The following is a 24,918-nucleotide window of genomic DNA, read 5'->3' as shown; positions in this document are numbered from 1 at the left end:
TACACACACACACACAAACACACACACACACACACACACACACACACACACACACACACACACACACACACACACACGCACACACACAACACAAGGATAGCTAAAAACTATCCTGAATAATTTTTTTTTAATTGCTGGAAGTATCACCACCCCTGACCTCGATTTGTAATACAGAGCTATAGCAAGAAAAACAGCATGGTATTGGCACAAAAAAGACACATTGATCAATGGAATAGAATTGAAAACTCAGAAATAGGTCCACACACCTATGAATACCTGATTTTTTTTTTTTTTACAAAGAAGACAAAAATGCACTCTGAAAAAAGACAGCATCTTCAACAAAAGGTGCTGGTGGAATTGGATGACTGCATGTAAAAGAATACAAATAGATCCATACTTATCACCCTACACAAAACTCAACCCGAAAGAGATCAAAGATCTCAACACCCAGCCAAATACACTGAACCTGATAAAAGACAACGTGGGGAATAGCCTTGAATTTCATAGTACAGGAAAAGGCTTTTTGAACAGAACACTGATAGTATAGGCACTAAAAATAACAATTAGTAAATGGTATCTCATAAAACTGAAAAGCTTCTGTACAGCAAAGGACATCATCATTTGGACAATGTGGAAGGCTACAGAATGGGAAAAGATTTGTATTAACTATATATCCTATAGAGTGCTAATATCCAAAATATATAAAGAACTTAAAAAAAATGAATGTCAAGAAAACAAATAACCCAATTAAAAAATAGGGTAGAGATCTAAACAGAGTTCTCACAAGATGAAACATAAATGTCTGAGAAGCATTTAAGAAATGTTCAACATACTTAGTCATGAGGGAAATGCAAATCAAAACTACTTTCAGATTTCATCTTATACCAATCAGAATGGCCAAGAAAATAAACAAATGATAGCTCATGTTGGTAAAGATGTGAAGTAAAGGGAACACTCATCCATTGGTGGTGTGAGTGCAAACTTGTACAACCACTATGGAAATCAGGGTGGCCAATCCAAAGGAAGATGGGAACTGATCTACCTCAAGATCTAACTATACCACTCTTGTGCTTAAAACCAAAGGACACTTTATCCTACTGCAGAGACACTTGCCTCAACCATGTTCATTGCTGCTGATAATAGCCACAAGGAAGATATTGTAAAGATTCAGTCCTTAATTACGTCATCAGCCTGCAATGGTGTCCCAGCCTTAAAAGTGGGTGGGCCCTCTGTGCATCCCTCTCTTTCCTTTCCACTCCTTCCTTCCATCTGTCCTCTCTCCCTCTCTCTTTCTCCCTCTCTTCCTCTCTCTCTCTCTCTCCTCTCTCTCTCTCTCTCTCTCTCTCTCTCTCTCTCCTCTCCCAATAAAGCTCTAAAAAGGTAACCATGGCTATGATTCTTCCGATCAGCACTCTCCTCTGCGGGCATGGCCGCCGCGGGTGGCGGCCAGCCACAAGCAGCGCCACTTAACCAATAGATATAACAACTGGAAATATACATACACTGAATGTTCAGGTTGCAATTTCAAACACTAAAAGGAATAAAAGGTTAGATAGGTCCTCACAGAATAACAGTGAGTGACTTCAACACTTTACTGTCATCTTTAAATTAGTAATATCAATTAGAAACCAACAAAAAAACTTCAAAGTCAAACTACATAATAGATCAAATTGACATAATAACAATTAAAAGGAAAATAAAATGATAAATTTTACCATGAGCTCCTGTTCAAGTTCTGCATTTTTTGCAGCAATAGAAGAATACGCAATAATTTTTTCTTCCAGCTGTTTCTCTAGAGTTAAAAGTTGAGAACATTTCTTCGTCATCTGAAAAAACAAAAACAATACAGCTTTAAAAGTAATGACATGCATTTTAAAATCAAATACCTGCTCCTTATTCCAAATCCTAAATACACTATAACTAATTAACTGGAAAAATTTATGGTAATAGACAGTTAGAATATACATTGAATAATCTTTTTTATTTATTTACTTTTGCTGTTGTTTTTCAAGAGAGGGTGTAACAGTTCTGGCTATCCTGGAACTTGCTGTGTAGAACAGGCTGGCCTTGAACTCACAGAGTTCACACCTGCCTCTGTCTCATGAGTGTTGGAATTAAAGGTGTGTGCCACCACTGCCTGGCAAATAATCTCTTAGTTTATTTACATTACTGTACATACTTAAGAACAAGAACTAGGCTGGTGATACAACTCATCAGTAGAGTACTTTCCTAAAATGTGCTGACAACCCAAATTACTATAGCCAGCAAAATTATCAACCACAATACATGAGAAAGAAAATCATTGATGATAAATGTAGCACAAGCCGGGCGGTGGTGGCACACGCCTTTAATCCCAGCACTCGGGAGGCAGAACCAGGTGGATCTCTGTGAGTTTGAGGCCAGCCTGGGCTACCAAGTGAGTTCCAGGAAAGGCGCAAAGCTACACAGAGAAACCCTGTCTCAAAAACCAAAAAAAAAAAAAAAATGTAGCACAAATCCTAATTCGTCTTAATAATAAAAACCCAGAGCCAGATATAGGGGTGAAAACTGATAGATCAGAGAGGCAGAGCAGCCAGGCACCAGAAAGGCTTATTACCTCTATGGAATCTTCAGCCTGAAAGGGGACAAGGCTCCTGTCTCCTCCCGCCTTATATTACTCTCTCTGCCCAGCCATATCACCTCCTGTTTCCACCTCTATAGTGCTGGGATTAAAGGCTTGAGATCCCAAGTGCAGGGATCAAAAGTGTGTGCCACCACTGCCTGGATGTTTCTCTTTTAGACTGGATCAATCTTGTGTAGCCCAAGGTGGCCTTGAACTCCTGATCTTCCTGCTTCCTCCTCCCAAGTGCTGGGATTAAAGGTATGTGCCTTTAAAGGTAGCCTCTATGGTTATCTAGTGGCTAACTCTGCCCTGTGATCTCCAGGCAAGCTTTATTTGTTAAAGCACAAACAAAGTATCACCAAAATAAAATCTAATTTAAGCATTATCCATCTACCGATCCAGCTATACAAAAGAAACTAGAAGGAAAATTTCAGTCTGAAAGTTAACCACACCCAAGAAAACACAAAGAATAAATAATCTCAGAACAATAAATCAAAAGAGGGGAAAAGCCAGGTAGTCGTGGCACAGGCCTTTAATCCCAGCACTCAGAAGACAAAGGTAGGCGAGACTACGAGTTCCAGGCCAGCTTGATCTACAGTACAAGTTTCAGGAAAGCCAGGATTGATACACAAAGAAATCCTGTCTCAAAAAGAAACAAACAAACAAACAAAAAAGTCCAGGGTCAGATGCATTCATCGAAGGATTCTATCAGACTTTCAAAGAAAATTTAAACACGATACTGCTCAAATGATTACACAAAATAGAAACTGGAAAAATATTGCCTAATTCTTTGTTCAAGGCCACAATTACCTTGATAACTAAATTACATAAAGACCCAGCAAGGAAAGAAAATTGTAGACCAATATCCCTTATGAACATAGATGCAAAAATTTTTAATAAAATACTTGCAAACCCCCTGGGCATGGTGGCGCACGCCTTTAGTCCCAGCACTCAGGGAGGTAGAGGAAGGCAATCTCTGTGAGTTCCAGGCCAGCCTGGTCTACAGAGTGAATTCCAGGACAGCCAGCCAGAGCTACACAGAGAAACCTTGTCTTAGAAAAAAAAGAAAAAAAAAACTAAAAACACCACCAGGAAATTCTACAGGTGAAAAGCATTTTGAGCAAAGTATCATTAAGAAAACAAATAACCCAATTTAAAAAGAGTAAAGAAATAAGCAGAGAGTTCTCAAAAAGGACACACAAATGGCTGAGAAGCATTTAACTGTTCACCATTCTTAGTAATTAGGGAAATATAAATTAAAACTATCGAGAACTATGGGGGTCCAGCCCCTCAATAGTCCCCTCCCAGGGTCTGGGAAGAATCTACAACCAGCTGATAATTAATCTTTGAAGAAAAGAAATGAATGTATGTGCACGAAATTCCTTAGTCCATATACTTTATTATTCTGTCAGTTCTCTCTCTACAAGCTTATACTCTGCTCTCATTTTTAGCTCCTTTCTTGCCCAATTTCTCTTTACATTTATCTGTTGTCCCCTCCAGGTTCTATCTAAATTCCTTCATCTTAGTTCTGCCCCTTCTAGTTTCTCATCCATCTAGTTCTTTCCCATATCAGCTCCTTTCCTATCTCCTTCTCTCTCCTAATCTCATTCTTCCTCATCTTGTTCTTCCCCATCTGGCTCTTCCTCATCTTCCATCTCGTTCCTCTAGTCCTCTCTTCTAGCCCTTCAATCTAGTTCTTCCCCATCTTAGTTTGTTCCTCTCAAGTTCTTACCCATCTAGTTCTTCTATTCTCTTTTCTCTTCTCCGTCCTCCAGTGCCCTGAAGTCCTGGTATATATACACTTACAAGCAGTATTCCCTTAGCAGTGCAAAGCCAGGCTTCCAGGGTCAAACGGAGGGGTGATAAGAATCACATAGGGAGGCAATAACCGTTAATTATCATTTGCAACCCCAAAGGGAAGTGACCAATGGGGAAATGAATTAACTAAAGGCTAAAGTCAGGTAATGTCTAAGAAGAGGGCTCTTATGTGCTCAACTATAGTCTTAAAGGTGATTAGTAGAAAATGTTATGAATCTATAAGTTGCTAGGTCAATGGGAGAAAATAAAACTGTCTTCTTTTTTCCTGTGGCTCATATCTGTCCAAGCTATCTACCTATTTTTCTGCAGAGTGGGGGAAAGTGTGCTCAGTCGCTAGGCAACCTGTGTACAGCTGGATGCCTCTGGTGATAGTTAAAGGGAGATCTGGAACTAGAGGTAAGGTTTGGGAAAGAAGAAAGTAAAGTTTAATTGACACATCCGCCAGGCGTCCTCAAACAGGTAGTCTGGATGCTTAAGTCTGTTTTTAGAGAGTACAGAGGTATCTCTGATAAGGTACTTTCCTCTATCTGGGGATGGACCTGGCCAGATGCTTCCAATGATGATGATTACAGAGAGGCTTGAACTGGGTTTCTGGCTGAGCATAGCTGTCAGCACAGAAAGTTATCTAAATATTCCTAGAATTGGTTAGGTAAGGAGTTAAAGGTCTATAAAGTTAGTAGGGGTATAAGAAAGGGGGGTCCGAGCTAAATTGTGTAAAGCTATTACTTAACGTCCACCTGACCTAGGCAGTGTCTCCTTGTGGAATTTATCTTAAATCAGGAGACTTGCATGAAGACTGTTATTACTGCTAGTCCTTGAAAGTGGCCAAGGGAGATATCTGATTCCAGAGAAAGCCTTTCCTGAGGCTGTTCTCCAAATACCTGGAATGTATATGTCCAGAGAGTGATCAGTCCACACTGTTAGCCCTTCTTAGGGAAAAATCAACTGGGAAAACTATGAAGGCACACATGATTTTCATAACAGAAGACAGCTGATATATAAAAAGCCAAGTAACACCAAAAGCTCCTTGGAATTTGGCTTCCTCTGGAGGAAATCCTTGATCCCTCCAGGTAGTGGCTTTGCCATAACCAGCTGAGTTCTTATGATATATTCCTGCGGCCCGCAGCAAAAAACTACCTTGAGATTTTTGTCTTACACCAGTCAGAATGGTCAAGATCAATAAAACAATTAATAGTTCATGTTGGCAAACATATGGGGTAAAGGAAACAGTTATTTGTTGCTGGCGGGGTTACAAACTGATACAGCCACTATACAAATCAATTTGGCAATTCCTCGGGAAGCTGGAAATAGGTCTACCACCAAATCTAGCTAAACCAATCTAGGGCATATATACCCAAAGGACTCTACAGCCTACTACCAAAATACTTGTTCATTCATATTCATTGCTGCTCTATTCATAATAGTTAGAACCTGGAAATGGCCTATATATTCATCACCTGGTGAGTGGATAATGAAAATGTGGTACATTTACACAATGGAATATTATTCAGCTATTAAAAAGTTAGCTGGCACACACCTTTCATCCCAGGAACAGATTAATAAAATGACTCCTAAAGACATTCTGCTATACTCATGATCAGTGCCTCATTCATCCATTATCAGAGAAGCTTATTCATACAACAAATGGAAACACAAAGACTAGGGGTCTTTTGTTTTGTTTTGTTTTTTCTTGGTATGTATGTGTTTCTTGTGGGACTTGAGGGGAATTGTGTGTTTGGGTGTTTTTACTTTTGTTTCCTGTTTTGTTTTGTTTTTTTCTAAAGAGAAAGAAAGAAATAGCATGGAGTTGGGACGGGGGAGATGTGTAGAATCTGAGAGGAATTTGGGGGAAAGGAAAAGTATGACCAGAATATATTTTAAGAAAATAATTCCGATTTAAAGATTTATTTAAGGAGCTTAAGGAAAATTCTATAGTCTATGAATAAAAATCCTTCAGAATATGAAGAAGAAAGTTTTATCAGACAAAAACTATTAAGAACTTCATTACTAGTAGATTTGCACTTGAAAACTTTTAGGAGTTGTACAGGCAGAAGAAATATACCACACAGAAATGAATAAACTAAATATATAATTTCTTTAAAAAGATTACCTTTTCAGAATATAACCCATAGTATCAAATTCACATGTAATGTTTTAAAATGGTAAGTCATGAGTTATACCTACAGAATCACAATTGCTAGTTGTTGCAAGATATTTGATTACACTGTGATTGGTCTAATAAAAAACAACTCTGAGATACCACCTTACACCTGTCAGAATGGCTATGCTCAAAAACACCAATGACAGTCAATGTTGGAGAAGATGTGGAGCAAAGGGAACACTCCTCCACTGTTAGTGGGAATGCAAGCTTGTACAACCACTGTGGAAATCAGTATGGCTGTTTCTCAGAAAATTAGGAATCGAACTACCTCAAGACCCAGCCATACCACTCTTGGGCATATACCCAAGGAATGCTGATTCATACCATAAAGATACATGCTCAACTATGTTCATAGCAGCACTATTTGTAATAGCCAGAACCTGGAAACAACCTAGATGCTCGTCAACTGAAGAATGGATGAAGAAAATGTGGTACATATACACAATGGAGTACTACTCAGCAGAGAAAAACAATGAAAGCATGAAATTTGCAAGCAAATGGATGGAACTAGAAAAAATCATCCTGAGTGAGGTAACCCAAACCCAGAAAGACAAACATGGTATGTACTCACTCATAAGTGGATTCTAGATATAAAGCAAAGAACAATCAGACTACAACCCACAGAACCATGGAGGCTATATATATAGCTTGGAGGTCCCTAGGACGACTGTGGCTTATAATAAATTTCAGTTTTACTCAATTACTGAGCAAGCCTCAATGAAACATCTCACTATTAAGATAAGAATACATACTGTATCAAGCTGATAATAGAAAAATAAATAAATTAATTTTAAACAATAAAAAAATAAATAAAAATAAAAGAAAAATTTGAAATATTAAACAAGCAAACAAACATTTTACTAAAATAAAAAAAGGGAGAACTAGGGACTCATCATTCCTCTCCACATTCTATTCTTTCCCTTGTTTTATATATTTTAAATTTTTTATCGGTGGATTCTGCTGGAGTTTATCGGTGGATTTTGCTGGAGTATCCAATGCAGATAAGCACTGGAGGGCTCCTGTTGCAAATCACCCTCTGGAGTGATGGAAGGATCTTTCTACTAGCACGTGGAGGAGACCCGATCTAGTGTTGGTGTGGGCCCAGGGTTCTGTTTATGCCTTTCCTCAGGACAATGAGGTTCCTCTTTGGATTCCTGAGCACTGAATACGCCCTGTGGCTGCTGCTGAAGCCCAACATGACAGAGACCTAATGGGTCTTCATGAAAAAAATCTACCCTTCTGATGTCAATGGAGACTGAGAGCCCAATATCGCCAGCTTTGGCAAGCATTAATGTAAGCCTAGGAACTGTAGCCATGAGATAGGATTCTCCAGAAGAGTTGCCAGCTAAAGTCGTGCTGGGATCAAGAAAAATGGGCCTTGGCGGTTTGTGTTACTGGAGTTGTATCCATGCCAGTGGATGTCCACACACTCCAGAAGAGAATTTGACATTGCTGCTGCTGCTGTTGCTGTTATAGCAATGGCGGCCACTGCTGCTACTGTGTCTGGGATTACCATTTCATAATTGCTTACTACAACTAGCACAGTGGAGACCCTGGCAACAAAAGTAGCTACCTGCTGTGGGATGTTCTGTATGGCAAATATGTTGCTAATTAGTCAATAATAAAACACTGATTGGCCATTGGCTAGGCAGGAAGTGTAGGCGGGACAAGGAGGAGAATAAAGCTGGGAAGTGGAAGGCTGAGTGAGAGAGACACTGCCAGCCGCCACGATGAGAAACAGCATGTGAAGATGCCGGTAAGCCACGAGCCACGTGGCAAGGTACAGACTTATAGAATTGGATTAATTTAAGCTGTAAGAACAGTTAGCAAGAAGCCTGCCATGGCCATACAGTTTGTAACCAATATAAGTCTCTGTGTTTACTTGGTCGGGTTTGAGCGGCTGTGGGACTGGCAGGTGAGAGAAATTTGTCCTGACTGTGGGCCAGGCAGGAAAACTCTACCTACAGCTACCACAGTTAGTTAATCTTCCATTCTATTGGGCATGATAAATTTAATTCAGTAGTTATATACATCTTGATTGGCTTTGAAAATTATAAATTTATAAACTCAAGTTTCAGTTGCTTTTGGAATACTATCTTACAAGGACTCCAACGTATAGTATGGCTCGTTAAGGAAGGGAATAGCTCAGTTGCCTTTAGCCTACTGGCTATGGGTGAGATAGGACCTCTGTTGGTCTTTTCTGTGTCGAACACACAGATTGCAAGCCCAGTGCCACTTTGAGATCTTTGACAACAGTTAACTCTGCAGCTCACACACGATTGAGCCTGTATGATGAGTATTCAGAGACAGGTAACGTCTGGAGGGCACTCACCAACCTAAGACAGAGCACCTGTGGGGCCTGGGCAGGCATCTCCATGATGGGTAAGGTGACCTGCTGACGTCCCACGCAACCCAAGTCAGAAGCTCATTATTTAATAAAAGGGGGACCTGTAAGTCCCTGACCCCCGTTTTGGGTAACTGTTGACTTGCTTGCGGATCTTGACCTTGATATCCTCCCTATGCTGATTCCCTGCCAGGTTCCACCCTCCTGAATGCTTAAGGGAAGTTCCTTGTCTGTGTATCCTGAATAATGGGCGTTAACAGCTTAGATGCAAGACTGTAAAACATCAGTAGCGAACTTCTGTCCTCCAGGGTTCTCCCATCGTGCTGTGAGCCTGTATTTAAGATCTCCTCCCTCCTTCAATAAATGACATTGGGCATTTAAAATTTAAAAAAAAATTATATATATATATTGAACAATATATATATAATTGAATGAATACTGCGAATGTAATCTATGAATACCACAAATGTGATTAATATCATGAGTGTAATTAATGAATATCATGAGTGTAATTTAAAAAATAAATTAAAAAAAACAACAACAACAACAAAAAAAAAAAAAAAAAAACTAAGCCGGGCGGTAGTGGCACATGCCTTTAATCCCAGCACTCGGGAGGCAGAGCCAGGCAGATCTCTGTGAGTTCGAGGCCAGCCTGGGCTACCAAGTGAGTTCCAGGAAAAGGCACAAAGCTACACAGAGAAACCCTTTCTCGAAAAACCAAAAAAAAAAAAAAAAAAAAACTAAACTAAATAGCCAATAGTTAGGCAGGAGGTATAGTTGGAACTTCTGGAACACAACAAGCTCTGGGAAGAAAGGCGAAGTCGCCAGCCAGACACAGAGGGAGGAAGACATACAGGATGAGTGATAAAAGCCATGAGTCACATGGCAACACATAGATGAATAAAAATTTAAGCTATAAGAGCTACTGGGACAAGCCTAAGCTGTAGGCTGAGCTTTTATAATTAATAATAAGTCTCCATATTGTTTTTTGTGAGCTGGCAGCCCCAAAAAATAACCATCTATATATGGCATCCAATATGGTGGCTCGAATATCCGAACATAAGGCCTGAGAAAGCTAAGAAAAGTTCTGGACAAGGAGCTGGATGTAGCTTCCTAGTCTTGCAGTCTCTCAGGAGGGCTGGTGCTCAGTGGCATATAAAGGTGCAGCTAACAGCTACTGACTGCAGGCTGGAGCCAGCACTATGCACTAGGCTGAGCCATGCAAAAACTAACATGTCAGTTTAAAATTTGTCTCATGTGATCAGAAAACACTGCAGATGCTTAGTAAAGCCAGGTCAAGACATAAAAAAAAAACCTCTAAAAAGGTATGTTTCAATATGTGCTTAGGTGCTAAAGAAAAGAAAATGGGTATTGACAGTCATAGAAAAAAATAAGTAGTTTAAAAATAATAAAGTTGGGGTTGGGGATTTAGCTCAGTGGTAGAGCGCTTGCCCAGCAAGCGCAATGCCCTCGGTTCGGTCCTCATCTCCGGAAAAAAAAAAAAAAATAATAATAATAATAATAAAGTCTTCAAAAAGAGAGTAAAGATGGAAAATATAACACAGGGAGTTTGGATCTTATATAGTGCTTTGTTTATTTGAATTTTTGAGTGCTAATGAACAGAGAAAAACAGCTGCTGAGAGACACTGGATTGTGGAAGGGAATGCTGAATTAAACCAACCTAGAAACTTTAAAATTGCCTTAACTTTACAATGGAAGTCAAAAAATGTATTGCTTTGGGGAAGAGGTTGTGTTTTTTTTTTTAAAAAATAGAAAACGAAAGGCTATGGATTCATTCAAGGTTGATAGAGATCAGGTTTGATGGGGAGGGAGGTACTGAAGAGGCCTAACTTAACATTAGTGCAGCCATGACAGGTTGCAAACTAACAATACTGAGACTAGGCCTCACCTTTGCAATAACTAGGAAAAGCCACCAACTGTACCCTGCAGGGGACCAATGAGAATTGAGACAAGCAAGTACTAGATGCTCCAGAACATTAAGGATAGCTTACATAACTTGTATATAAGGTGCCAATTTCCTTGCAGCAATGCCAGTACCAATCCCTGTATAACAAGACTTCTGTTGCCCCACTCCTGCCCAATCAGGAGTTCAACCCCCATCTGAATCCAGAATTCCCCTACCTCCCCATCCTTTACTCCTTAAAAACCATGCCTCAACTAAGCTCGAGGCTCTCCCCGAATAAAGGTTCTTTGCTTTTGCAGATGAACTTAGACTCCTGGTGGTCTCTGGGGGGCTCATGTTGCAGGCATAACAGACCCCCTGAAAATCTTGGCTACAGACATAAATAAGCCTAGAAAAACTACAAGACAGGTGACATATATTTTACTTGTTCACAACATAAAACAAATCATCTTTTGCTGGCTCATGTACAATGCACAGTCCATACTTGTGTTAATTCACATATGTACGTACCTTTGAAAGTCAGTATGCTTTCAGAAAAAGGGGACGCAAATGGAAATGGATGACCCAGGTGATCCAGCCTCTCAGAGTGACTCTACTGCAATTTCCTCAGAGTTCTACATCTAGAACAGGTTCAAGGCTGCTGGCTGAGATGTCCAGCCTCACAGACTATCCTAGCCAGGACTGCAGATAAGCCTTGATCTTTCCCATTGCAGAGAGATTGGACAACAAAGGTTATGGCTAGTTTTCCAGGACTGACCATTACCTCAGTTTCCTCTGTGTCCTCCAAAAGAGTCCATCACCCCCAGACAACAGGAAGCAGTCTAGAAAACACAGTGCACACATTCCCAGGAGGTTTGGTGGGTGATTTTTGGTCATTCAGGGGTTATGGATGTTGTCATTTTTTAGGGGGGTTGGTCACAAGTCGTTAGTGATCATGGTCAGGGAGAAAGCCAAACAAAGGGGTTTGATTCAAGGATCTCTTTCTTAAGGAAAAAAGGGGAGATAGAGTATAGAAATGATAGGATTAAAGGAGTGGATTGTTGAGTCCACTTTTTTGGGAGGGGGGGCGGTTTCGAGACAGGGTTTCTCTGTGTAGTTTTGGTGCCTATCCTGGATCTCGCTCTATAGACAAGGCTGGACTCAAACTCACAGATATCCACCCGGCTCTGCCTCCCAAGTGCTGAGATTAAAGGCATGCACCACCATCGCCCAGCTTCAGTCTACTTTTCAATAACCAGTATTCTCAAATATTTTACGTTGGTATAGATTTTCGTATACTGATACAAATTTAAGGTTATTTTTGTTATACTGTATATCTGTTTCTGTTCTTGTTTAAGGTATTGTAGCTATGCCGCTCATTTAAAAATTTAATGCAAATTTTTAGTCTCTGAAGGCTAGTTAGGATAATAAAGAAATACAGGTTAATAGTCATTTATAACAATCAAACTTATAGTCACGTTAGGTATGTTTTCAAGGTTATACAGAGATCTATTTTCGATAGATAAGTGATCTTCAAAAACTTCAAAGACCTACAAAATATGGCATTTAAAATGTTTTAATAACATAAGGATTTTCATAACAGTGAGACACATCTGCTCCTGACAGCACCAATTTACTTTACAAAAGGATGATGGGCATTAAAGAACCTCCATATGGAATTTGCTTTCTTTGTGGCAAAAGCTAGCCATTTGGAAGAAACTGCCCTTCCATCAACTGCTGACAGTATGCTGGCCAAATTGCAAAAGTAGGACACAAAAGAAGACAACTGCCGAACATTGCCAAGACAGGTTAAGACAAAATTCTAGCTTCACAGAAAAGTCTGTCAGATATTCTAGGACACTAAGCTGTAGATGGGTGCCCCAACGTTGCAGAGGAACCTTGGGGTGACTGTCTAGGCAGCAAGATGTCTCTGCTGTTTCTTAGTTTGGAAGTTGCTTGCTCTGCAATTCCTGTTTATTCAGGTAATATTATATCCTTCTCATGTCTTTGATAGGCTTGAAGACAGACAGTTATTTTTATAGTTTTCTTTAGTCATGATAAATAGTAAATTAGGTACAAAGCTTTGGACTCACCAAGATAAGACAGATAATAGAATATTTTCTCAGAATTTGCCAAATACTAATGAACTGGACATTGTGAATGCATATCTTACTTGATAATTGTTTTTATTGTATATAGTTTTACTATGTTGGAGTTAAAACCCTTTCCCTTTTATTTAGACAAAAAGGGGTAAATGTTGCAAGCTATTTATTTATACTGTGTAAAGATACATCACTGTGACTGATTTAATAAAAAACTAAACAGCCAATAGCTAGGCAGGAGGTATAGCCAGGACTTCTGGACAGAGAGAGCTCTGGGAAGAAAGGCAGAGTCACCAGCTAGACACAGAGAGAGCAAAATGTATGTATAGGAGGAGAGATAAAAGCCACAAGTCACGTGGCAACACGTAGATGAATAAAAATGGATTAATTTAAGTTATAAGAGCTAGTGGGACAAGCCTAACCTATAAGCCAACCTTTTATACTTAATAAGTCTCCGTGTCATTTTTTGTGAGTTGGCAGCCCAAAGAAATATTCATGTACAATCTTAGATCTATAAACACGTACTATTATTACATAAACATATGTTATTAGTTCCATCAAATTTGAGAACGTTAAGGTACTAGGTAGTATTTTCCTACTTTCATTATAAATTAAACATACATTTCCAATATGGTTTTAAAAGAATTTATAACTGATATGGTATCATTTTCCAAATCCTTATAAATCTAGATTTCAATAGTTATAAAACCCGATAGCAATACTTTTTTCTACCTCAAAGTTTAGCACTTATACGCAGATAAATCCAAACTTACTTCATTTTCCAGTTTGCTAGCATTTGAAGCTTTCTCTAGCAGTTCTTCTTGAATTAGCTGAAACTGACTAGTTCTGTGTGCCATGTTAACCTTCAAATCAGAATTCTCAGCTTCTATTTGTATCAGCTTAGCGCGTAGTTCTTCTATTCCCGTAGCAAGTCTTTCCTTCTCTCTTTCATACTGCTTATTCATAGTACGATGATTTTCATCTTTTATACTTTCTGAAATAAAACACAAAACAAAAATTGCTTTACATAAAAGCTCACGAATAAAAAATTGACTTAAAGCCAAGCAGTGGTGGCGCACGCCTTTAATCCCAGCACTCGGGAGGCAGAGCCAGGCGGATCTCTGTGAGTTCGAGGCCAGCCTGGGCTACCAAGTGAGTCCCAGGAAAGGCGCAAAGCTACACAGAGAAACCCTGTCTTGAAAAACCAAAAAAAAAAAAAAAAAAAATTGACTTAAATAGTTGAAAGATTTATTAATAAAGTTTAGTTTCTTATTTAAACAATTGAAGGATATGCAAATTATTAGGTATAATACAGCACATAAAAAGACTTAAAGACAAAAACTCAATTGATGCACAAAAGGCCTTCAACAAAGTTCAATATTCTTTCATAATAAACGACTTGAAGAAGCTAGGCATAGAAGGAATGTATGTCAGCATAATAAAAGCTATATACAACAAAACCTTTGACCAACATTATACTAAATGGGAGAAAATGAAGAATATTGTCTCTAATTTAAAACAGTGCTTAAAAGTCTTAGCTAGAGAAACAAGACAAGGAAAACAAAAGGTGGGAGAGGATTCAGAAAGAAACAAAAGTTAAATTATTCCAATTTGCAGAAATATGGTCTTCAATTTTTAAAGCAAATAGAAATAACCTAAGGTGGCAAAAGACTGCTTTCAAATAATCTTTTTGTGCACTGTTATGGATACCATCAAAATTGATAAAGGTTAGATTTGAACAAGAGAGAGAGCTCTTAATTAGAAGAGTTGATCAACCAGCATGACCAATTTAAACTAACTTATACGACTAACAAATGTTTCTCATTTGATCAGATATAACTTGTCAAAAGGGAACTTCCCCAAAGTAAGGGTTGGGGCAGGGTTTTGTTTTTGTCTTTCCATGAAAATAAAAACAACCATCTTCAAGAATTGAAAGATTTTTAGACAAATAAGCATCCAAAGAAGAAGGGAGAACTACCCGGAATAAATTACCAAGAAAAGAAATAATCTGGCCTAATGCAATCTCTGAAGTCTCCAAAAAGATGATGGGACTCCACAATGATGGTTCCAACTGCACTACGATAACACCACTAAGCTGAAAGACACCATGTAAAATTGGCTTTGGACTATAAACTAATACGGACAATTTTGAGACGGCTGGCTGAGATGATCCAGCCTCACAGACTACTCCAGCCAGAACTTGAGACAAGCCCTGCACTTTCCCATTACATAGAGACTGGACAACAAATCATACAGCTACCTCTCCCAGGTACTGACAATTAACCCAAATTTTTCTTTTCAGTTTCTCCTAAAGATGCTGACACCCCCAGACAGCAGGAAATAATTTTTAAAAAATGATGCTCACATTCCCAAGAGGTGGAGTGAGTGGTTTTAGTTGTTCATTGGGTTACAGATATTTGTCATTGCTTAGGATGGTTGGTTATAAGTTGTTATTGGTAATGGTTAAAAAAAATAGAAAAAGAAAAAAAAAGGATATAGATATGATTGGATATTAGGGTAGATTATTGAATTTACTTTGAAAAGAAAAAAAAGGGGAAACAGAAGTGATAAGATAAATGGGTAGATTATTGAATCTACTCTTAAAAGAAAAACAGGAATATAGATAAGATAAGATAAAAGGGTAGATTACCAAACCTACTTTAAAAAGCAACTACTTGTTTTAAATATTTTACATTGATATGGATCTTTGTATAATGATACAAAGTTAAGATTATTTTTGTTAGAACATACTTGTAAATACATTTCTACTCTTGTTCAAGGTATTATACCTATACAACTCATTTAACACTATAATGCAAATTTGTAGTCCCTGAAAGTTATTACCAACTATTTAGGATAATAAGGAAATACAGGTTAGTAGTGAGTCACCTATTATGAATGAACTTGTAGTCATGTTAGGTATGTTTTCAAAGTTTAACAGAGATATATTTTAGGTAAACAGGTAGTCTTCAAACACTGCAGAGATCTACAGAATATGGCATTTAAGATATTTTAATAACACAGGTTCATTTTTTTTTTAATGAAAGTTAGACATGTCTGCTCCTGGCAGCACCAATCTACTTTGGAAATGATGGGTATCGAAGAAACTTCATATGGAGTTTACTTTCTTTGTGACAAAAGTTAGCCCCTGTGCTGAGGGATGGTCTGTATGTCAAATGTGTTGCTGATTGGTCAATAAATAAATCACTGATTGGCCTGTGGCCAGGCAGGAAGTATAGGCGGGACAAGGAGGAGAAAAAACTGGGAAGTGGAAGGCTGAGAGAGGGAGACACTGCCAGCCGCCATCAGGACAAGGAAGATGTAAAGTACCGGTAAGCCACAAGCCACGTGGCAAGGTATAGATTAATAGAAATGGATTAATTTAAGCTGTAAGAACAGTTAGCAAGAAGCCTGCCACGGCCATACAGTTTGTAACCAATATAAGTCTCTGTGTTTATTTGGCTGGGTCTGAATGGCTGTGGGACTGGCGGGTGTCAGAGATTTGTCCTGACTGTGGGCCAGGCAGGAAAACTCTAGCTACACCCCTGGGTAAGAAAGTGCCCCTGCCTCAACTGCTGACAGTATGCTGTCCAAATTGGGCAAGCAGGAATGACTGCCAAACTTTGCCAAGACAAGATAGGACAGCCCTTCAGAACATCCTGCTTCAAAGTCTATCAGATATTCCAGGCCTGTAAGCCAAAGATGGATGCCTAGGGTGACTGCCCACGCAGCCAGCTGTTTCTGTCATTTCTCACATTTTTTGGCAGTCGCTTGCTGCACTTCTTGCTTTTTCAGGTAATATTATTTACTTCTGGGGTCTATGATGGAGTTGAATACTTTATAGTTATAGTTTTCCTTGTTACCAGATTCAGAAAAGAAATTCACTAAAGAGGTGTAAAGTATACAGGGTTGAGAGACATGAAAAGATAGTTTTGGTAGTGCAAGTCAGAATAATAAGTGAATTAGGTACAACCTTTTGGGCTCACCAAGAAAGGATAGATAATGGAGCATTTTCTCTGAACTTTTCAAATGTTTATGCACTAGACATTGTTGATGTATTTATTGCCTGTATGTATTATATTATATACATTATATAGTTATTGTACTTATTGTATATAGTTTTTCTTGTATTAGTTATAATCTTTTTTTTATTTTAGACAAAAAGGGGAAAATGTGGTAATATTTTGTTCATGCTCTAACAAATAAGGCTTGCCTGAAGATCAGAGGATGGAGTTAACCATTAGTTAACCATAGAGATCTGGAGGTCTGTACAGACAGGAGACAGAAGTGATATGGCTGGGTCGAGGGAAAAATATAAGGTGAGTGGAGACAGGCGCTTACCCCCTTTTTAGTCTGAGGAGTCGCGGAGGTAAGATGTGACTTTGACTGCTCCTTTACTTCTCTAATCTTTAAACATTTACCCCTATATCTGACTCTAGGTTTTTATTATTAAGACTAATTAGAATTTACACTACGTTCCATCCCACACCAGTAAGAATAGCTAATATCAAGAAAAACAAATGACAACATTCAGTCATTATGGACATCAATATACAGAAGTTTTCTTTAAAAAAAATGTATGTGTGTGCACAAGTGCATGAGCCACAGAATGCATGTGGTACTCAGAGGACAACTTTCTAGAATCAGTTCTCTTTTCACCATGTGATCCCCAGGTATTGAACATAGGAGGTCAGTTACCTTGCCAGACCTTGAAGTTTTCAAACAACTAAAATTATTACCATATTACCGAACTATACCACCCTCTATGCAAGAGACTCTAAGTCAACAAAAAAGGATACTTGCACATCCGTGTTAATTACTGAAAAGATTCAGACATAAAGAATGGAATTAAGTTGTTTCCTCAAAAGTGGGTACAAGTGAAGATCATAATATTAAGTGAAATAAGCCAAACTCAGAAAGACAAGCACCATGTTTTTTCTTCTAATATGTAGAACCCAGATTTCAAATTATAAATGTGTGTGAGACCATGCACACCTACATCCATGTGTAAATCATGAAACTAGAAAAGGAATCACAAGATAGGAGAAAGAACTCTTAAGAGTGGGTAAAGAGGGGGTTGGAGAGATGGCTCTGAGGTTGGGAGCACTGGCTGCTCTTCCAAAGGACCCAAGTTCAATTCCCAGCACCCACACGGCAGCTCACAACTGTCTGTACCTCCAGTTCTGGGGGATCTGGTATCTTCACACCAATGCACGTAAAATAATGTTAAATAAATTACATTAAAAAAGTATGAAATTTAGGAAAGAGAGAAAGGGTAAAGAAAGAGGGCATGTTAATGGAATACATGAGATGAGAAAGTAGAAGAGGAGATAGAACTATCTGGCATAATGAAAGGAACTAGTCAGAGGTACAGGGAACACAGGTAGGGAACTGGGAAAGAGGAATGATTACAAAATTTAATGACAGAGTCATCCTGGTTACACAGTGAGTTCAAGGCCGCCTAGGCTACACAAGACCATGACTCAAAAAATAATTAAAGCCAGGCAGTGGTGGCACACACACCTTTAACCCCAGCACTTAGAAGGCAGGATCTCCTGGTTACATAGTGAGTTCGAGGCCAACCTGGTCTACAAAGTGAGTTCCAGGACAGGCTCCAAAGCTACAGAGAAACCCTGTTTCAAAAAACCAAAAATAAATAAATAAATCAATAAAAAGAAAGAGAAGAAAAAAGAAAAAGGAAAAGCCATTAAAATATCTATTAATCTGTATGCTAGCCTAAAAATTCTAAAGAAAGAATGAAGCATGAGACCTGTAATAAGGAATATATACAACGAATATAGTAAAGCACTTTCCAATTTAAATACATAACACAGAGGAAAAAGTTTTTTATGAACCAGAAATTTAAATATGTCCCACAACTTAAGAACCTATTTTTGAAATGTTTTTTACATTTATTTATTGACTCTGGGTGTATGTGTGCACACCACACATGCATGCATGTGGGCAAGAGCACAAAGCACATGGTGGAGGTCAGAGGACAACTTGCAGGAGTTAAGTCATTCCTCCCATTATGTGGTACTGAGGTTCAATCTCAGGCATCAAGCTTTATTTCAAGCTCCCTGACCTGCTAAGCCATCTCCCAGACCCAACAGGAATTTTTTTTAAAACAAAATCACTATACACACCTATTTTTAAGTTTAAGTGAACCATAACCTTTGAGCCAGCTGAAATTGCTAAGAATATACTTTCTGACTGGGTGGTGGTGCACATCTTTAATCCCAGCATTTGAGAGGCAGAGGCAGGTAGATCCGTGAGTTCAAGGCCAGCCTGGTTCCAGGATAGCCAGTGCTGTTACACAGAGAAACCCTGTCTTGGAAAAAAAAGAAAGAAAGAAAGAAAAAGAAGAAGAATATACATTCTGTATATCAAATAAATGCAGGTTCAGAAGGTATGAGCATTAAATCTATTTAGTCCCACCTTCATTCTCTACAATGGAGCAGGAAAAAATACAGTGATGTTTTAAAACTGAGGGCTGCTTGAATGTGTCCTTTCTCCATTATAAACATATACAGTTTCCTACTCCAAGGTAACTTAACTTCCAAGAGTATTTAAAGAGGCATAATGTTAGTGATGGGAACACAGGTGAGAACAAGGAAAAATGTACTTTGCTTTCAAGGGTTGGATTTAAGCAGCCATTCCCCATCTGTGCTTCACATACACAGTATTTCATTTCCTTGGCTATCTGTCACTAGCTCTATCAGAGAATCTATATGTATTACCATCTCTAACAACTACACTCCCTCTGCTAAACAAATCATTCTTTCCCAGTTTTTAGTCAGATAACTGATTTTCTGTCATTTCTGCTAACAACCTAGACTTTACTAACGATGCATTTGCTCCCTCGGGGGCCAGAACTAAAGGAGTAAAATTAAGATTTCTACTTAATGAATCAATAATCCAAATATAAAATAAAAACAGAGCTAAGCATATAGGATAGTGGTAGAGTTGGGTGAATATCCAACATGTGTAAGATCCTAGATATGATTCTTAGCTCCAAAAATAATACAGCTAAAATATTTATCAAAAAAAGGCAGAAAAGATTAACAAAATAGAAAATAAACCCACTAGTACATTAAATCTAAAATAATAAGTAGTTATGCTAAATCCAAATATCTAATAAAATGTTTATTAAAAATACAGTGTCTGGGCCAGGTGGTGGTGGTGCACTCCGGAGGCAGAGGCAGAGGCAGGTGGATCTCTGTGAGTTTGAGGCCAATCTGGTCTACTATGCAAGTTACAGGACAGGCTCCAAAGCTACACAGAGAAACCCTGTCTCCAAAAGAAAAAGAAAAAAGAAAAAAAAAGGAAGAAAAGAAAAATTACAGTGTCTTATTATATATAAAAACAGTCCCAATTGCACGTTTTTTTATAAGAAATTCCTTAGCTATTAATGCATAAGTTCAAAAAATGGGGGGAAATTCTATCCGTCAAACCCTAATAATAAAGAAACTAAAAAGACTACATTGATTTCAAACAAAATAAAGAATATTATCAGAAACTTAATATATAAGAAAGTCTATCCAATAAGATATGACACTATATATGTATAACACCTCTAAAATACAAGACGAGAGAAGTAAAAGAACATACAAACCAACATTCACATATAGTTGAAGATTTTTATACTACACTCTCAGTAATTGATACAACAAATACATTGAAAATCATTAGGTATAAAGAAAACTCAAAACTAAAACCATCAACCTAACATGACTGCTATTTTAAAAGAAAGGGAAAGGGGCTAGAAAGATGGCCCAGCATATAAGAGGTCTTGCAGAGGATCTATATTCAGTTTCCAGCACCTGTCAGGCAGTTCAGAACTGCCTGTAATCCAGATCCAATCTGATGTACTCTGCTTGCTTCTGCAGTCAACTGCACTCATATGCACATACTCCCACAGAATGAGATGCAGATCTCTGTGAGTTCAAGGCCAGACTGTTCTACATAGCAAGTTCCAGGCCAGCAAGGCCTATACAAGAGACCTTGTCTCAAAAAAGACAAACAACAAAAATTAGAGTTTAGGGTAGAGCTCAGTGGTAGATCACATTTTTATCATGCATGAAGTCTTGAGCAAAGTAGCTACTACCAAAAAAGTAAACAATAAAATCACATGAAGTATGTTTCCTGACTACTAATAACAATACAAAGATATCCCTGAATATAAAGCAAAGTAAGTCAGACTCAGAAAGACAAACATACAGCCTAGGTTCAATAATTAAAGAAGGGCTGGAGAGATGGCTCAGAGGTTAAGAGCACTGGCTGCTCTTCCAGAGGTCCCGAGTTCAATTCCCAGTGACCACATGGTGGCTCACAACCATCAATAATGAGATCTGGTGCTCTCTTCTGGCCTGCAGGCATACTATATACATAATAAATAAATTAAAAAAAAAAAAAACTAAAGAAGCAATCACTTTAATATTTAAACTATATAAAATAAAATGCAACACAAAAATTAGTGGGATGCAAAGTATTGCTTAAAGAAATGTTTAACCTTTTAAATATTTATATCTGAAAAGAGCAACTTTCACTTTAAGAGAAATTAATAAAGGGCTGATTGATTGATTATACAGTTCAGTCCCTGGTTCAATCACCAGCACTGAAAAGCAACAACAAAAAACTAAAACTAAAACTAAAGGAAGGTGAAAAGGACTACAAAGGATCCTGATAAAAATGTTACATGTTTTGGTTATGGTGATGGTGACAGGTGTATAAACATTTTTTAAAAAAACATGCAAAACAACTGCATGCATATATACATATATATATATTTGGTTTTTTTCAAGACAGGGTTGCCCTATGAAACTCTGGTTATCCTTGGACTCACTATGGACACCAGGCTGGCACTGAATTCATAGAGATCCACCTGTATTGTTCTAACTTCAGCACAGTGGCTGTGCCTTAATCTACTACTATCTCAGCTAGCAACTGCAACTCCATAGTTACCAGCCTGCTTCTCTAGCAGAGGTCTTGCTGCTCAGGCCGCAGCCTGGGGAGAATTCTGCTCCTGTAGGCACTGGCAGCAAGGAGGGAGGGTTAGGTACTTGCTGCTCAGCCTCTCTGAGTTCTCAGATTTTCAACCCAGCCTATGAATCTCAAGTCTTACTGTCCTATATCCATGAGTCTGTTTTCGTATAGGTTCTCGATTCACTGCTGTTAGAGAAGCAGGCCAGTAACTGCAGAGTTGCAATTGCTGACTGAGATAGCAGTAGATTAAGGCATAGCCACTGTGCCAAAGTTAAAATAACACACCTGCCTCTACCTCCCAAAGACGGGGATTAAAGGTGTATGCCTTCATGATTGGCACCTTGGTTTCACATATGAAATAGGTAGATGTTATTGGATGAAATTTTGTTTCAGCAATATATTTTTTAAGCAATGCAAAGTCTAACAATTACTTAATAATTCTTGCTATCTTTTCAAACCATAGGATTAATAGGAGATTAAATGTTTTTTAATATTATCAATAATCTGTTCCTTTAGAATACTAGCAGCAAAAACTGATTATCATTATTAAAGTAATTCAGTGTAATATACTTACCACCTTGACTACCACCTAGCTTTACAGGCTCTGTTTCTAAAGTGTTTACTCTGCCACCTTCTTGAACATCATCACAAGAAGCAGTGTTCTGAGACAACTGGTTGACAGTCAGGTTCGCATGTAGCTTCTGAATTTCAGCCTCTTTGATTGCAAGCTTAATCCTAGTACAAAAGAAAAGCCAAAAGTTATTACTCTGATTTTATTTTTAAAATAGTATTTTTCACCTTTAAAGTTGTAAATACTGGTCAACAAGATGATTCAGTGAGAAAAAGTGCCTGCCTCGCTAGCTTGAGAACCTGAGTTTGGTCCCTGGACCCTGCAGTAGGAGAGAAATGAAGTGAACGACTCCTGAAAGTTGGGCTCTGGTTTCTATATAACTGCCATGGGGGAGTGTGTGTGTAGTAAAATTAAAATGAGTAAAAACTTTTAAAATCTGGTAACAGTTAACTCTTATGCAGGACACAGAAATTCTTTGTTTGGTATTTTTGGTTTTGTTTTTCGAAACAGGGTTTCTCTACACAGTTCTGCCTGTCCTGAAACTCACTATGTAGACCAGACTGGCCTCAAACTTTGAGATCCACCAGCCACTGCCTCCTATGTGTTGGAATCAAAGGCATGCACACACCTAGCTAGGAAATGCAAACTGCTTCAGCCACTTTTCAAACATGATTTAAAAAAAAAAAAAATTGAAAATATAAATACTCTACAACCTATAGGTAACTATCAGACAGAATGGATAAATTAATTGTGACACAGTTCTAAAAAAGATTCCTACAACAATTTTTAAACATAATTCTTTATTAATTCTTTGGAATTCCTACAACTATTAAAGTAACCAAACAAACAAACTTATCTGTAGCATGAATCCTAATTAGTCTTAATAAAAACCCAGAGCCAGATATCAGGAGTAAATTCTGAAAGATCAGAGAGACAAAGGAACAAGCCACAGCCACCTCTCACCTCACCAAGTCCTTAGCCGAAAGGAAACTGAACTCCTGTCTCTTCCCACTTTATGTTCCACTCTCTGCCCAACCTTATCACTTCCTGTTTCAACCTCCCTAGTGCTGGGATTAAAGGTGTGTGCCACCATTGCCTGGCCTCTATGGCCTAATGAGTGGCTGGCTTTGCCCTCTGATCTTCAGGAAAGCTTTATTTTTTAGAGCACACAGAAAATATTAACACACTTATCCTTTGACCAATTAATTAATTACTCTACCTCCACAAGGATGGATTTTTTTTAAGATTTAATTTATTTTTAATATGTGTATATGTATGTGTTGGAGGGTGAGGTATGTGAACATGAGTTGCAGGTGCTGGCAGAGGCCAGCGGTGTTGACTATCCTAGAGCTGGAGTTGCAAGTAGTTGTGGGTAGCCTGACAAGCATCCTGGGACTCTACCGCCCTCTGTAACAGCAGTACAAGCTCTTACTCACCGAGCCATCTCTCTCTAACCCCGATGGATAGATTTTTTTTAAATGATGTTGAGTGTTACAGAAAAACAGCAAATGTAAACATTAGTATACATATTTATGTCTGTCTGAGAATATAAACATTCTAATTGATAATGATAGTTATCTAGGGGGGTGGGAAAGGACAATGGGACTGGCAAAGGGTCAAAGGATGTCCATCTTGTAATGTTTAATTTTTTTATTTGGAAGAACAGATTTGAAACAAACACAAAAAAGTGTTAAGAATCAATTATAACTTGGGAAATAAGTATTTTTATAAGATTCTCTGGAATTTCCAATATTTTTAAACTACTCAACTAAACATCTTAATTTAAAGACCAACAAAAAATTCTATTTAGTGTAACTTTAAAAACTCAAAAATATACCTCAATTCCGAAATCATCAATTTATTTGCCTCACAGCAGCCAATGCAATTGTCCTCCTTGTTAGAAAAACTATTCATCTGGTGCTTAGAAAGAGATGACTTAAAGCCAACTATTTCTCTTTTTAACTGCAAGTGTAAAAACAAACATTTATAAACTTATAATATATATAAGATACCACTTTTTTACTTAGAACACTCAGGTTAAAAACTATGAATTTCACAGAAACAATCTGGTATCTATCAATAGAATGTCTAAACTTGTTTGAGTTATGTAAATCAATATGAATAATTTCAAAACATAATACTTAATTAAAACAAATTATAGTACTTACATATAGTGTTTTCAAAAACTAAGCGAAGTCTTTCTGGAGGTATTTATATGTAGCAATATTTGAAATATGGGTAGGAAGGATACACATGAATTTCAAAATAACACAGGACGTTAAAAAGTAGCTATGACAAAGAGCAAAGCACTCAATGACTAAAACTATAACCAAGTCATGCTTTCTAGAAAAAAAAATTCATTTTTCCAAGTCAGACTTAGCACTTCGTGAAACAAAGGATTAAACATGTATTATAGTCACCTTTAGAATCAT

The 24,918-nt window shown here is 38.0% G+C and overlaps 1 protein-coding gene across 4 annotated transcripts in view; it reads right to left on the bottom strand.

Moving 5' to 3' along the window:
* Positions 1-24,918, bottom strand: part of Ccdc18 (coiled-coil domain containing 18) — a 129,941-nt gene that overhangs the window by 66,083 nt on the left and 38,940 nt on the right. For all 4 annotated transcript variants that reach the window (XM_052735702.1, XM_052735704.1, XM_052735705.1 and 1 more), the window contains 4 exons: positions 24,324-24,448; positions 22,490-22,650; positions 13,704-13,924; positions 1,716-1,826 (listed from right to left, as the gene is read on the bottom strand). In XM_052735702.1, coding sequence (XP_052591662.1) covers positions 1,716-1,826; positions 13,704-13,924; positions 22,490-22,650; positions 24,324-24,448 — 618 coding nt within the window. The remainder of the gene's footprint in view (positions 1-1,715; positions 1,827-13,703; positions 13,925-22,489; positions 22,651-24,323; positions 24,449-24,918) is intronic.

The sequence above is a fragment of the Peromyscus californicus genome, unplaced genomic scaffold (genome assembly GCF_007827085.1).
Source record: "Peromyscus californicus insignis strain IS unplaced genomic scaffold, ASM782708v3 Scaffold_13__1_contigs__length_99412109, whole genome shotgun sequence".
NCBI lineage: Eukaryota > Metazoa > Chordata > Mammalia > Rodentia > Cricetidae > Peromyscus > Peromyscus californicus.
The sequence above is the reverse complement of the archived record's forward strand: the minus strand, read 5'-3'. Positions and strand labels throughout refer to the sequence as shown.